General features: G+C 31.3%; 1 protein-coding gene across 1 annotated transcript in view; it reads right to left on the bottom strand.

Moving 5' to 3' along the window:
• Window positions 1-16,348, bottom strand: part of Ccdc171 (coiled-coil domain containing 171) — a 256,019-nt gene that overhangs the window by 84,190 nt on the left and 155,481 nt on the right. The window contains exons 22-23 of the mRNA XM_048352641.1: window positions 6,166-6,311; window positions 4,151-4,205 (exon numbers count right to left, since the gene is read on the bottom strand). Of these exons, the coding sequence (XP_048208598.1) occupies window positions 4,151-4,205; window positions 6,166-6,311 (201 nt within the window). The remainder of the gene's footprint in view (window positions 1-4,150; window positions 4,206-6,165; window positions 6,312-16,348) is intronic.

Here is a 16,348-nt window from a genome sequence, read left to right as displayed (position 1 = left end):
AAACTAGATGAAATCTTACACAAAGAATTCCAATAGATGATTACATTAAGAAATAATAAAATTGAAGAGGACAAAAAATTATCTGACGGAATTTCAAGAGAATACAAACAAATAGCTGAATGCAATAAGGAAGAAAATGAAGCACACAAAAGAGGAAATCTTGAAGAAGAAAAAAATGAAATTTTAAAATTTAAATTTAAAAAATTCAGTTGAAAGTTTCAATAATTGGATCAAGATAAAGACATCAGAGCTTTAAGACAATGTAGTTGAATTAGACAACTCAACGATAAGGAAAAAAAAAAGAAGGAAAAACACACAAGACCTCTAGGACATCATTAAAAGACAAAACCTATGAATTAGGATAGAAAGCAGGTACAAGGACTTTACCTTATCATCCATTTGTTCTCAACCATTTTGTTTCCCACCATACTTCATAGAAAAAATAAATAGCTCTAATTATCCATTAGCCCTTCCTAAATTTTCAATTCAAGCTACAAAAGTAATTGGTAAGTTTAAAAGCACTATATAAACAGAATTTCCAAAGACATAAATCAAAAGGAAGAAAAGCCAGAAAGAAAAAGTAAGCCTAGAGTGGCTGTAGGCCAGTTTTGTAGGCATCTTTCTTTCCATATGTCATGAAAAACTGAAGAACTATATGATTATAATTTTCCTATTGCAATCATTCTTTGTATATTTAAAACATATGTTTTGCCATTTTTATAAATAAGATACAATATTTATCTTCCTTATTGATGATGATTTTTCCCTGGCATCAAAGTCAATTCCCCAAGTTAGCCAATATATAACATTTATTTTCTTCCAGCTGGAAAGGTGAACAATTGGACTTCAAAATCAATGCTAACTCTATAAGAGGGTATACGGTACAACATATACGACATAATCCACTTTTATATCCTGAAATGTACCAAGATTTTTCAAAAAACTAACCAAAGATGTGTTTTTACTTAAAATCTCAATTTGAGATTTGTTGTATAGATTTAATACAACTATATTTAAACTATTCTAACTAAACATTTTTTAATCAAAAAGGAATAAACGATAGACTTAAAGTAGCTTAAATGAAAATATAGCTCAAAACATTAGATTCTTTCAAATTTCTCTTAATGATTAAATAAATGTTAGTCATTTTCAAAATGTAAAAGAATAGCATCTGATATTTTAAAATATATTAAATATTAGTTCATTGCTGTTTATTTAATATTTCTTTTAAAGGACTGAGTTCAAGGTAGTAAAATTACTCTACACATGATGTTAGATATTCAATGGATAAAGGATTCATACCCAGAATATACAAAGAACTGGAAAATTAAACAGTAAGGGAACAAGCAACCCTGTCAATGAATAGGCAAGCAAACTGAACAAACATTTCTCACAAGAAAAAATACAAATGTCTTATATATACATGTTAAAGTGTTCAACATCCTTAGCCATAAAAGAAATGCAAATGAGAAAAATTTCATCTAATTCCAGTCAGAGTGGCAACCATTAGAAAACAGAAAACTGTGAGTGCTGGAGAGGATGTGGGGAAAGGCACTCCAACATTCCTGTTGGTGGGAATGTGATGCAGCCTCTATGAAAATCAGTTTGGAGATTCCTCAAAAGCCTAAAACTATATCTTCTGTATGGCCCCACCATACCACTATTGGGCATATATCCAAAAGAGAGAATGTATACACAAGAGACCCCTGCATAACCATGTCTATTACAATGACTGAACAATGGAAATAACTAAGGTATTCCACAACAGATGAATGGGTAAAAGAAGAGATATGAAATCAGATCATTTGCAGAAAAAAATGGGTGCTACTAGATGACATCATATCAAGTGAAACAAGACAGGCTAAGAAAACAAAATACTCATGGACATGAACATAAATGTAAATATCTACATTAATAACTACTTAGATGGCTACATACACAACATGAATCAACAACCCAGATGCCCTCAGTGGATGAATGGATCAAGAAAATGTGGTATATATACAAAATGGAATTCCATGCTTCCATCAGAAAGAATGGCATTGCCCCAATCGTATGGAAATGGAAAGACTTGAATAAAACTACTTTAGGCAAAGTAAGGCAGACCCAAAGAAACAAATTGGTTTCCCACATCTGTAATAACTAGAATATGTCTATAAATCTACAAGTTAATCCAATGGTTAATGAAGGACACATAATTACATTTGCATATGATTAACTAAAACAGCACTCTAAGCATCACACAGTGAAAATAAAGAAGGATATTCTTAGGAGGATCACAATGGCTCAAAATAGCTATGTGCCACATAACCATATAAAATGATGCTCATCAAAATGAACTCCAAGAAATGGAAACAAGAGGTGTGTTGGTTGTTTTTTATTTTATTGTACCATTTGCAATTATTTCTTTTTTCTTTCTTTTTTCCCTATGGTTTATTCCCTGTTGTCACTCTTTTTTATTTCTGTACCTTTGTCTTGTATATAAGTTTATCTGATTTGGGGAAGGGATGGGGAATCACAAGAAATAGTGGGACAAAGGGTGAACCAATTCAACAGTGATATTCACTAGACACTATGTTGTAAACGAGTTTTACAGCTGAGGAAGGGGGGTGAAAGTGGGAGAAAAGGAGAAAAAAGCACTCATTATCTTATGTGTCTAACTGTAACCCCTCTGTACATCACCGTTACAATAAAATTTAAATTTAAAAAGGCAGAAGAAAGATGAATTCCAACAGAAAAATAAAAATAAAAAAAGAACATGAAGCTAAGAGACTACTCAGGAGAAAAGACTATGCAACAATAGAAAAAAAGAAAGAAGATAAAATAACTGTATCACACATTCAGGTATATATTAGAGCCACAGAAGGATGGGAGAGAAAAGAAGTAGACTCTGGGTAGGCAGAGACTAGCAGGAAGGGGTTTGTTACTAAGAGAAATAACAAAAGTTGAATATTTTCAAAAGAGATTATTTACAACTGTGAAAATGGAACTAGAAAACCTTTGGGGGTGCTATTTTTTAGAGGAAAGGGTACAGGAAACGTGACTAAAGAGGATAAATTTGATTCAAATATAGGGTAAACATGTATGGAGATGTAACAATGAAATCCTCCACAATAGCTGATATAGGCCAATAAAAAATTGTTTCAAATGTTTTGTTTATGAATTTCAAATATTTTAAGAGAACTAGGTATTTTTCATGTTCAACAAACTGTAAGGGAATGACAGAAATATAGAAATAACATGTCTCTGCCTTTAAGTAAGGAAGTAATGAGAATATATTTCAATCTGAAATAGAATTAAAATATACGGTTAATATATTAAGTTGTCACTAACATCACAATACCCTTTGGCTGCTAATCACTACAAATTACAAGTCATAGTTTGTTGTACAAAAATATGAGGGGTAAATGGAAGAGAACAACAGAAGGGGTGACAGTGACCAAAATGCTTTGTACATGTAACATGACCATGGAATCATAACCATTTGGTACTACTTCATATGTTTTAAGTAACCTAATGTGAAAACCATAGACTATTAAATATATTTTCATTTTAAGAACATATTCTTATAAATACAAAGGTAAATTTCAACTTGAAAAATTTTACTGCCTTTAGTTATATGAATATTGCTTATAAAATATTTCATTTACATATGAAATACATATCTCTTATATTGAATATACATAGAGTACAGTTGTTTAACAACAGAAAGAGGTGTGTTCAACATTTAATCATTTCTTATGAGATGTGAGAATCGATCTTTCTTCCTTTCTTCCTTTCTTTCTTTTTCATTTTGCCTGTTCTGGGGCTTGAACTCAGGGCCTAGATGCTGTTGCTGAGCTTTTTCACTCAAAACTAGTGCTCTATCACTTGAGCCACAGCTCCATTTTTGGCTTTTTGGTGATTCAATTAAAGATAAGAGTCTCTCAGACTTTTAGAATACTAAATGCTCTCCAGTTGATGAATGAAGTCCCTAAATGAATTCTCGGGAAAAATATGCAATATAGTACTATATACTTTAAAATGTATATAGTATCTTTTGCTAATTCACTTTTAATGACAATTACAAAATTACTTTGTAGTTAATAAAAATAATGACTCAGAAGAATCATAAAACTAGTTAATCTATTTTAAAGAAAAATTACAATACCTTATGAAGCATATTTTCTATTGTTCTCATGTGATTAGCAACACATTCCTTGTCTCTAGAAAAAAGAAAAGATTAAGTGTTAATAAAACCCAAGCCTTCCTATGCATTTTAATCTATGTCATTACTATTAACAAAAAAAGAAGTTGTTTGTCCCTTTTCCTTTCAAATATATAAAGTCTAGCCGTTTTCACTGATTTACTTTCATCTTTAACTCTTAGATTCACCTATACTGCCTGTTCTAATCTGGGAGAGAAGAACTCTAAATTACAGTGAAAAATAAAATAAATTTACAGTTATTAAACATTTTTAAATGTTCTTTAAAAGGTACATGCATATTTTTCATAATGAAAAGATTTTTAGAGTCTTAGTAGTGCAGAAGTAGTATTAAGGACCATATTGAGCAAAATAATATTTTCCTCTCTATGGTCTTTCAGTGCTATAATAACAAAGAAAACCCTCTATGGCCTGACTTAGAATATATAAATTACTAGTTTCTCCTATTGATCTGTATACTGAATTCAGCTTTCATGATTATATAAAAATAAGGATGAAATGATGAAGTTCTAAATTAATTATTTACATTTATAATTACTATAAATTATCTAATTTCAATTATTGTAAATTGCATCAATTTATATTATAAATTAAAATCTGTAAGTAATGTGGAAGTTCCCCAAATTTCAAATTAGTCTTCCTTGGTTTATAAGATATGCGCAGAGTCACAGAACACTGATACATCAAGGTCCTGAATTAACAATGTTTTGATATTTTATAATGCTGTTTTCATTCGTCTCAGAATTTCAGTGAGCTGTGAGAGTCACTGGGTTATCTAGGCTAAGCCTCTTCACTTGATATGAGGAAACTGGGACTGATGACAGGAACTGATTCAATCATATCTTAAAAATTACAATTACATCCACACACTATTGTGGTGCAATTTTATATATATATATATATCTTACAATTTTTATTTTTTTAATTACTGGTGGTTATTTAAATGTACCAATACTTAGGTCTTGCATCAAAATTCATCTTATTACTATGCTTAAACAATAGAACTACCTAGAAGCAAAGCTTATGGATATCTAAGATGGCAGATCCTACGTTCTGTGATTTATACACTGTATGTAATTTATAGATAATATTAAAATTCATTATTTTTATGCTTAAAAAGTTTTCTCAAAGATTTTTAATTAGTGTGTGTATTGTATTTTTGCAAATGCAGAAATTGAAATTCCAAATTCAGACAACACTGAATTTATTAATATCAGACTTTCCATTCATTCTTAACAGACTTTAAGTCATAATGTTAAACAATGCACTTTCTTAAAGTAGTTCATGAAATTTGTTGTGGGCAAAAAAAATGCACAAGAGAACTGTTCAGTATGAACTTCACTGTGTATGTCAACTTGACTACCTAGGAAAAGAGAAACACTCTCATCATATTTACATAGCTTCCACTTGAAAACTGCAATTTTTTATTGGATATATTAGAACATACAGCTATAAACTTAAATTTCTCTGAACACTACGTTTTTGTTGTATGTTTTAAACACTGGTATACATGTTGGTTGTGTTTACATTACTTGATGGAAATATTACTTATAATATTAGTATATTGCAAAATATGAAAAGCAAAATCTGGTGGCATTGGGGCAAAAAGAATTTTAAAAAATGTGACAGAAGATACTGTCCAAAACTATTAAGTAAACAATCCTACATTTATATTAAACACTGTTTCAAACATGCAATACTATAAAAAAGAGTCTAAAATATGCATTATTTGAGGTTATTTAGAAGCTTATATACTTTTCTGAGGTTTTTCAATAAAATATACATTTAGTATGTTCACTTAAGAGTTTTCTTTTTTGAGGTTATATCAGAGAATTTCAAAGAGAGACAGCTGTACTTTTGTTTTCTAACACTGTATTATCCAGGGCTAAAACCCGAAGCATGAAAGTAAGAATTGATCTTTTGTCTGTTTTAAGTGATCTCCCCAAGGTCCAAATGCTCACTTGGCTGCCATGCGGAGGGCACTCTCTGCATCATGGATGTTCTCCTCCAGTCGACGCTTGTCCTGCTCCAGCTGGGTAAGATGTCTATTGAGCTGACGCAGAGATTGATCTTTTCTTCTCAGCTCCATCTTTGCCTCGGAGAGACTCTGCAAGCAGACAGAAAACAGAGTTACTTGTCAGCCCTGATAATTAACTTCAATTTATGCCATAGGCTATTAAACAAAGAAGAATACAGACTGACTGAGAAGTAGACTTGGGTCATTACACATCAAGGTTTAACAAATTTTCTGCAAAATTTTTACGTAATCACTAATTCGAAATGATAGAAGCTGTAAGAGTTCAAAAATATCTGGCTATAAAATACAACTTACTTCTAAGTACTTATAAGACAAGTTGTATCCTTTAAAAAATATTTTATTACTTAAATTTCAAGTATTGTTGTCTTTTAATGATAAAAACAAAGATTTCAAAGGACAAAGCACATGAAATTCAAAGTCTATTTAACTCTAATACCCAAATTGTAAGACAGAGAAAAAGGTGGGCTAGGTTACTTTTTTTTAAAATGAGAAACTCATTGCTCTTCTTATAAGTTTATCTGTAATAGCTTGTTATTCACATCTCAGTGGTCAAATAGGATTACAAAATAATATTCACTTATTTCCCAGTAAGTAACTTTCATACTAAGAACAGCAACATAAATATAATCAACATGCTTCAGTTTATAAAGTTAAAAATAGTAACTGCATTTAAAATCTTTGTAATCTGTGTTTTTTCTAGCCAAAAAAGTATAAAATCTATTAATTACTACTGCTTTGATCTGCAATATACACTTGTCACAAAAAAATTCAAGATGCACGTATGTAAGTTTACCTGGAAAGTTCAGAGGAAAAGATCTTAGAATTAAAAACAATTTAAAGGAATATTTTCTAGCACTCATATGAAATTCTAGAATCAAAACACTGTAAGAATCAAATGATTTCTTCAAACTGAAAATCTGCTTGTTCTTATTCCTATGAATTTTTTTAAAATAAGCTTACTAAACAGTTTTTCAATTACTTTTGTTTTACAACTACAAACATATATTTGTCCTCTTTGCTCAGGACTCAGCCAAACATTAACCACAGCTGTGCTTCATAAATCCAGTAAAGAATAAACAATATGCTATAATTTTATATTTAAAATTCTTCCAACATAACTTTTAATACATTTACAATGTTATTATAAAGAGCAAAGCTGCCTACACGGAAATAAACAATTCAGTTGAAATGTGTCTATCAAATTGTGTATTTCAAAATGTTATTTTCTTATTTTATTAGTTCATTTGCAGTCAAATTGCTATTAGATAAATAGGCATCAATTAACAAAAGCCAGGTGCAGATGGCTCCACCTATAATCCTAACTACTTAAGAGGCTGAGATCTGAGGGTTGTAGTTCAAAGTCAACCCAAGCAAGAAAAAGCCCACAAAACTCTTATCTCCAACTAACCACAAAAAGCCAGAAGTGGAGCTGTGGCTCATACGGTACAGTGCTAGTCTTGAGCAAAAAATCACAGGGACAGAACCCAGACCCCAAGTTCAAGCCTTAGTACCAGCCCAAAAATAAATAGATAAGTAAATAACAATAAGAAAGCCATAAATAATTATTACATGTTGATTTTTTACATGTTTATTAGTAACAAATCAAAAAAATTCCTGGATTGATCAGTATGTACTGTTATAGTTAGAAAGGTCCAGTGTGCTATTGCACAGTAAGATGGCTACAAATAATTGCAATGTACAATTTATTTCAAAAAGCTAGAACACAAGATATTGAATGTTATTACTATAAGAAAATGAAACATGGCCAGGCACCAGCGTATCATGACTATTATCCTAGCTACTTAAGATGCTGAGATCTGAGGATTGCATTTTGAAGCTAGCTGGGAAAGTTAAAGACTCTTAACCAATACAACAGCAATACTTACAAGACAATGTGTTGGAAATTAACTGTACAACTCATGGTGGGGGGAGAAAAATGAGGGAGGAGATAACAAGTTTGACAGGAAATGTACTCACTGCCTTATGTATGTAACTATAACCCCTCTGTACATCACTTTGACAATAAAACTAAATAACAAAAAGAAAACTGTTTAAATTGTTTAAAAACACACAACAAAGACTCTTATTCTAAGCTACTTAGGTATTTACGTATCCATTTAAAAGTAATTTTATCTTACATTTTAAACTTTTCACAGTGGAAATGCTCACAGACTCAAACCAACTTTAAAAGACAACAAACAACAAGTATTTTAACAAAACTCTAAGTTACGAATGCTGGTACATACCTGTAATTCTAGCACTCTAGAGGCTAAACTAGGATTATAAATTCAAGGCCAGCCTCAACTACTTCAGAGACACTGTCTCAAAAGACAAATATACTGTAAACCTATTAATTTTTTTCAGTCTTAAACTAGTTATGGGCATTTAAGTATTATGGAGTTTTTTTATTTAAAAAGTAAAATCTATCTGAATCCTTTTAAAGTTGGTATTTCTAACACATTTCATGCAATAAAAATGCTATATTTCAGATATAAAGATAAAAATAACAGTCTACTATAAGTTATGAATAAAGATTGAAATTCATCTTCCAACAGAAATCATAAATTTGTACTAGTCTATTCAAACTCCAGTAGCTCATAACTGGAGGCACAATTCTGGAAGGGAGTTAGTCCCTTCCAAATATATTGGCATATTGGTAGCATGTCCAAACTGAGGCTTGCTGGATCAATCTAAGAGAACCTAAGATCTCACATCATTATAAAACCATACTTGACCTGTCAGAAATTCTAGTACATTTTCAAAGAAGACATAACTCCAAGCATTAGATTTTTCTACCATATACCTAAATTTTCTTGTTCCCTTTTTTTCATATCTTCTCACAGGAGCAATGATAAAGAGCCAAAAGATTCTTCTGACACTTATACCATTTCATGGGCATAGGAAAAAAACAAGAAGTACAATAAACTAAGCAATAAAATGATACTTCCTTGAATGTGAAAACTAAACATAGAAGTTATTTTTATATAACTCAGCTTGAGGGACATCACCATGGAATCCATATACATCAATGGGTCTGAAATACATGGAGAGGTGTACAAAACAGAAAACATAAAAGGTGGTTCAAATATGTATTTTCCTTAATATTCACTGTTTTGATATGAAAAAATAGAATCTTTAAGAATCTGTAATACAGAAAAATAATCTGTGTGTAGTGCTTACCTATAACTTCTGCATTTCTTTTCTCCTGTTCAGATTCATCTAATTAAAACCTATGATAAACTTTGTAGACTCTAATATTTCCAACCGAATGACTGAAACTAAGAGGGTGTGCCTCTAGGCAGCAAGGCAACCATGATAAGCAGCAGGTTAGCCACTAATTTCTCAACCAGGGTAGATTGTGAAAGTGTGATGTTCTGATATCCAAGAAACTGTTCAGGAGAGAATAGGATAAATCAAGTTTAATAACTCTGCTCCTAATTGTTCCCCCAATGCTCAACTCTAATTACTTGGAGAACTCTCCTGACTGTCACCTGATATTAAGTTGTTGGAGGCTGAGCCTGGAACAGTGAGATAATCAATAAACATTTAGTGGGGAGAAGAATGAAGATCCTGTTAAGCAGTGGGAACCTGCAGCACCCAAAGCCCTTCTGCTCATGAGAAAACCTATGGGACAGCCATAGTGATTGCAAAGCAATAATCCAAAGCACTGTTTTTAGGCCTTGAGGCCTTTAGGCAACAGTACATTTGAGGAAAAAAGGTTAACACGGTCACCCTAATTACAGCCCACTTTCACATACTTCATATATAAGCGAAGACAAGCCAATTAGGTAGAAAGGAAGATAAGGGAAGTTTTATTTGTATACTAATTAAACCCCTGATGAAATTAAAGGAAAAACATACAGCTCTGTAATTGTGTCTGAGAAAGGTCACTTCAGGTTCAGTTATCAGAACAGCACAGCCTTGAGATATTTCACTTAATCCACAATACAGCCCTCATTTTGTACTCAGGTCTTAATATTTACAAAAAAAATCAAAGCCTGATACTGAATTTATCTTTAAACAGTGTTGTGAACAGTTTTAGCTGTTAGAAACAATGTTAAATATGATAACAAAAGTCTTTAAAATGGTAAGAATAAAATGCTACATACACTAGAACCAAAGTGTCAATACTATTATCAGATTTCAGTTTTCATTTTAGACCCAAAATGCTTTAAAGCAAATTTTTAAATGACATCCCAAGCTGGCTGTACTTTCAAAAGCTATCATATTTTTACTATATTTCTTGTTGTCTCTTACCTTCATGCACACAGTTCAAGAGAAAAATGTTGATGCTTTCACTAAACTTATAAGAATATATTTACATCTGATTGTTGTTCTAAAATGGCCATGAGAAACTATTTACTACTAATGAAAGCTGACAAAGAAAAGTATTAGTACAAAGAACAAACTACAGAAAAATCTCAGGGATAAAATACACGGTAGATGTGAATATTAAATGCCCCATACATTTCTAAATATCTTTCCTTCTTATCTATAGTATCTATACTGTGCATTACTACTAAGAATACACATACATAACTTTATATTTCATACATAACTTTATATTTCTAAATCTTTAAATGTTTATGAGGGCAAATAATTTTATTGTGAATATAAATCGAAATATAAATCGAAATTCTATTACTTTACATCTATGAAAACATTTTGGGTAATGGAAAGTTTTTTAATAAAATAACAGCTTTATTGAAGTATAAGTCACATACTCACTCTTTATAATTCAGGGAGGTTGGTATATTCATAGCAGTGTGCAACCATCACCACTAGAGGTATTTATATAAGTGATGCTCTTACCTTTTTTTTTCTTTCAAAACAACATGACTTTCATTATGTCTTGGTATTTCAGAAAACTCTAATTTAAAATTACACAAGATATACAGGTTTGTAATTTTATGTAATTTTGTTTTGTTTTCAAATTTTTTTTAAAAATCATCAAATGAACCAGAACCTGCTTTAATAACTGTTGCACAGAACAAAAAATAAAGTTATCTGGATGTGTATATCTTTATATTAATACTTCCAGAAGTCAAAGGAATCACCCACATAGTCCTTTCTCCTGAGGGTAGAGTAAAGCAGTGCTCTAGACCATTAGGTCGATAGAAAGACCAAGCCCCAGGAGGTATTACTTTTATAGATTTTCTTTTGTCTAATGGGATATATCTATGGATCCACATTCCTACAGACTAAAAGCTAATGGCTTATTCTATTTGGTATAAAAAGTTAGTCATACAAAATTAAAGGCAAGACAATAACACGTGTTATTTAAAAAATACTAAAAAGCTATGTTTCCTGGGTCACTGTGAAAAAAAAAATGTGCAACATTTTCAAAAGATAAATTTCCTGGTGCTGGGAATGTAGCTCAGTGGTAGAGTACTTCCATAGCATGAGTAAAATAATAACAATCCAAGAATTACAAAACAATAGTAATAATAGTTTAATAATAAAAATTGTTAGGTGATAATAAATAAATTTACAGATGTTTGACTGTATCTTCTGAATAAAAATTTGTAGACTGCAATTTGAGTAAAACAACTCAAGGCACCAAAATTAATGCTGAAAAAATAATACTTCCCTCAGCCTATTAGAATGGAATAACCAAAAATATTATATTCATTCACAATTAACTGAGCAGCTGCTAAGTGGATAAAACTGCAGGTTGCCTCAGAAAGTATAAAGTTAAAGCAATACGACCACCAGATTTACAACATAGCTAGGTAAATATGTTAGGGATGAAACTAGAAAGTAATATACTATATAATAAAAGTTAAACATCTGTTAATTGGCAATTAGATAATTTACAATAAATATGCAATGAAGATATGGTAGAACTAATATACAACTATATAACAATTATGTAATAATTAGAGAGTTTATAACATGTATTACAGTTATGTACTATTTAGTTATCTTTTATAAGTTATCTTTCATCATTTTCTAGTAATAACCTTATGCAGAAAGTAGATAACATATTTATAAACTGAAGCTGAAGATCATATAAATTACCCAATTTCAGGATTAAATAAATGGCAGTGCTATTTAGAATTCACATGTCTAGTAAGACAACAGATGTCAAGGACTATATATAAAAAGACATACTAAACAAAAGACTACATATATACTTAAAATAAAAGAATGTACACTAAAAGTCATAACAAATATAATAATTATACTTGTAAGCATAGTGTCTTTTTAAACTGAATCCACACCTATATTTGGTAACTAATTTCTGTTATTTCTGCCTTATTGTTTATATATGTATACAAAAAGATATTTTAATAACCATTTTATCATACCTGAAAAAGATAAAATAAAATACAAGTGTGAAAAATACTTTCACAAATAGATCATATGGTAAGTGATTAATAAAAAAATGAAACAAATGAACAGTGAAAACTGACATTCAACATTTCAAAGTATGTTGTGAGATTTGTTTGTAAAATGCCTTATGATTATTAGCACAACATTCTTACATATTATTTTGAAAGTGTCCTATATTCTATCAATGTAAAAGAAAAAAATAATTCTTCCCTGTAAACTAAATAGTAAAATATGAGATGAAAAAGAATTTCAAAAGAGTGTTGAAAATGTATTTAGTGCTCTTCTATTCTTTCATATAAACCATAAAACTTTTTGGTGAACTAAAAGTATTACATAATAATGGTTAAAGTTGTGACAAAAAGAGATAAAATACCTTTTAAATGTCAAAAAAGAAGGATGGTAATGAGAATCATGAAATGCCCCTTGATTGGAAAACATAATAGTACAAATAGACCAAAAAAAAAAAAAATCACTGAATTTACTGTGACAAGTAGCATGTAAATGGCAATGTGGTAGTAATATTTTCTCCAAATTTCATGAATGAGAAAGCTACATGTAAGTAGCAGCCATCAAGATGATGCTATAACAAAATCAGCTCTTCAATGATCTCTGCTTTCTCTCCACAAATATCTAAGTTATGCAAGGTGACAGAATATACCAGTGGCTCTTCAGTTGGACATTATCACCCAAGGGCTATCCATTGGGCTCTAAAACCTTCTCACAAAATTGAGAATAGTAGCTAACAAAAGGTCCCCAAAGTTCAACCCCATGGCAATATTTTAAATGAGTTCACTGAGTTATACCATCATTTAGAATTTAAGTGCTGTTTTAAAATTATTTGAGAATTACCTAAAACAACTAAGAATTGGAAAATATGAATAATTTACAAACATCTTCACATAATTAGATCCACATTCAAATTAAAAAATATTTTGAAGGAATTTTTAATTACAATAATTATTTTGGTGATGTAACTTAAAAACAGTATAGACAAGCCAACATTAGATGTGATACTACTGCATTTATTTGTTCACTTAACATACATACATTGTACCTCTCTGTCTGAGACATTAAGGATAATAATAAAAACTAATACTTTCAGTTCCTCTTTTATGTCAAACATTAGCACTGTTAGTATTTGTAACATTATGAGTTACTAATAGTATTTTTATTTTACAAAGGAGTGAACGGAGGCAGAGTTAAACCTGCCCAATATTCCAAATTATCTAACATGTAAATAAATTCATACTTGTGTATACAGAATAAATTCCTCCTAAAATAATTTTTATCTGAAAAAAACAAGGTTTTTAAAAAAGCTACTATTACAGCTACATGTAAGGAATATCTTCAGGTAAATAAAACAGTTACATGTAAGGAATATCTTCAGGTAAATAAAACAGTTCAGTGAAATGCAAGAGGGAAGATACAGCTAGAAGATAAGATACTACAGTGAGTGACAGGAGAAAGGGTCAGAATGGTACAGAGGCCAGATACCATCAGAAAACTAGACTTCTTGCCCTGCAAATCATTTGTCTATCACAGCACTCTATGAAGTTACATAAGGACACGAGATTCAGGTACTCAGGACTCCCAATCCTCATCTTTCTTATGTCTAGAATTTGCTTTAATATTTTCTTTTTATTTTTACTATCTTCAAATAGTTGTACAAAAGAATTTCCATTTAATATGTCCTCCATTTAGGTTTCACTCCTTCCATCATTCTCATTCCCTATCTATCCCATACCCACACATCTCCTAACGTTTCCTAGTTCCATTTTCATGTATGTACATTGAGTATGATGACTGTTGGATGCCTGAAGTTTTTAAAAGAATAAGCCTACATATTTTTATTGGCTTTTATCAGTTATACAGGAAAAGAAGATTTCACTGTTACAAATCCATACATGTTAACACTATATTTCAATCAATTTCACCCCCTCCATCACATTTCCGTACTCTTTCCTTCTGTGATGCTTTAATATCTTCTATACTTTTGTAGAATGTGGGTTTTTTTTCTGAGTAAATGTGCCAACTACTATCACAGGTTGCCACTGAAGCTTTTGAAGGATTTTAGGCTGAAAGCATTCTCCATCTGTCTCAAGGATCATATGCACAAATTAGAACTACCAAATGAGAATACAGACAGTTGATCAATGTTTAATATGGCTTTGCCTTTAAGTAGAAATACTCACTATACTAAGTTGCAAAGGTCTCTTAAATACCTAGCTTGTAAGTTTTCCTTAATATGCTAAAGACAATGGTATAAAATTTTATTTATGCCAGTGGCTCATACCTGTAATCCTATCTACTCAGGAAGCTGAGATCTGAGGATCACAGCTCAGTGCCAGCCCAGGCAAGAAAGTCTATGAGACTCTTATCTCCAAGTAACAACAACAAAGCCAGAAGCAGAACTGTGGCTCAAGTGGCAAAACACTAGCCTTGAGCACAAAAGCTTTGGGAGAGTGCCTAAGCCCTGAGTTCAAGCCCCAGTACCAGTATAATTTGAAAAAAAAAAAAAAAAAAAAGCTTTACTCTTACATTGTTGCAGCAGAGTCTATATTTAATATTAATTTTCTGTAAATGCATCATCATAACCACATGTTGTCTCTTTTTCTTTATTTTTCCTACAGGTCCAGGGCCTGAACTAGGCCTGAGCTCTGTCCTGGAGCTTCTTTTGCCCAAAGCTAACACTCTACCAGAGGAGCCACCACATAACTTCTGTTTTTTTCTGAGTAGTTTATTGGAGATAAGAACCTCACAGACTTTCCTGTTTGGGCTGGCTTCAAACTGCAATCCTTAGATCTCAGACTCCTGAGTAGCTAGGAGTACAGGCATGAGCACCTGGCACCCATCTTGTAACCACACATTTTCTAGTTGTATTACTATACAAAATCCTATACATTATTTGAGTAATATGATAGCTATAAGTCCCCTGGTTAGAGCAGATATATTTCCTCATACATTTGATGAAAAGACACATTATTTTAAAAACATAAAAATGTGGACTACCAACCAGAATCAGTGATTATTTTCTAAGGAGAACTATAGTGGCTGGATTTCACTGTTTCTCATTATAGAATGTCAAAAAAAGTTATTTTTAACATAGCTGAATGAAATTTTATTTTAATCTCTTTTTACTTCTACTGACTTTTTTTCAAGGTGAAGATTAGCTCATTAATGGAGTATATATTCTTAGCATACATGAGGTCCTGGGTTTGATCCCCATCACAGGAAGGGAGGAAAAAGAGGAAAGAGGAAGAGAAGGAGAAGCAAGGGGAGGGAAAGAGGTTCACACCCAGAACAACAGTTAGCAATAGTTCAGCAACAGTTACCAAACTCAAGCCATGTACTGAAGAAATGGACACAAATCTCACTGCAGTTGCTTGAAAAATGGTGCTGCATTTGTTCATATAATTTTCTTTGAAAAACAAATATATATATATATATATACATACACACATATATAAACATAAATATACAAATATAATATATATGCATATTCTGGGGAAGAAATAATATAGGAAAACATATAATAGAGTTACTTCAAATCTAATTTCTATTTGTGTTCATAGGCATGTATACATACTCAGTAAATAATACTATTTGTGTGGTAAAGACTTTACCTTAAAGTCAAGATGTTTATGATTCTGATCCCTCTGTAACCAAACCATTCACTCCAAAATAGTTGTTCTAGTCCTTGTAAATGAGCGAGATCACCATCTAGTGGTGACTCCTTGAAATGTCAGGTTAGGGCTTTTGCAGCTTAGAAA

This window comes from Perognathus longimembris, chromosome 1 (genome assembly GCF_023159225.1).
Source record: "Perognathus longimembris pacificus isolate PPM17 chromosome 1, ASM2315922v1, whole genome shotgun sequence".
In the NCBI taxonomy this organism is placed as follows: Eukaryota; Metazoa; Chordata; class Mammalia; order Rodentia; family Heteromyidae; genus Perognathus; species Perognathus longimembris.
Note: the sequence above shows the minus strand (reverse complement) of the source record. Positions and strands in the feature narration are given on the sequence as shown.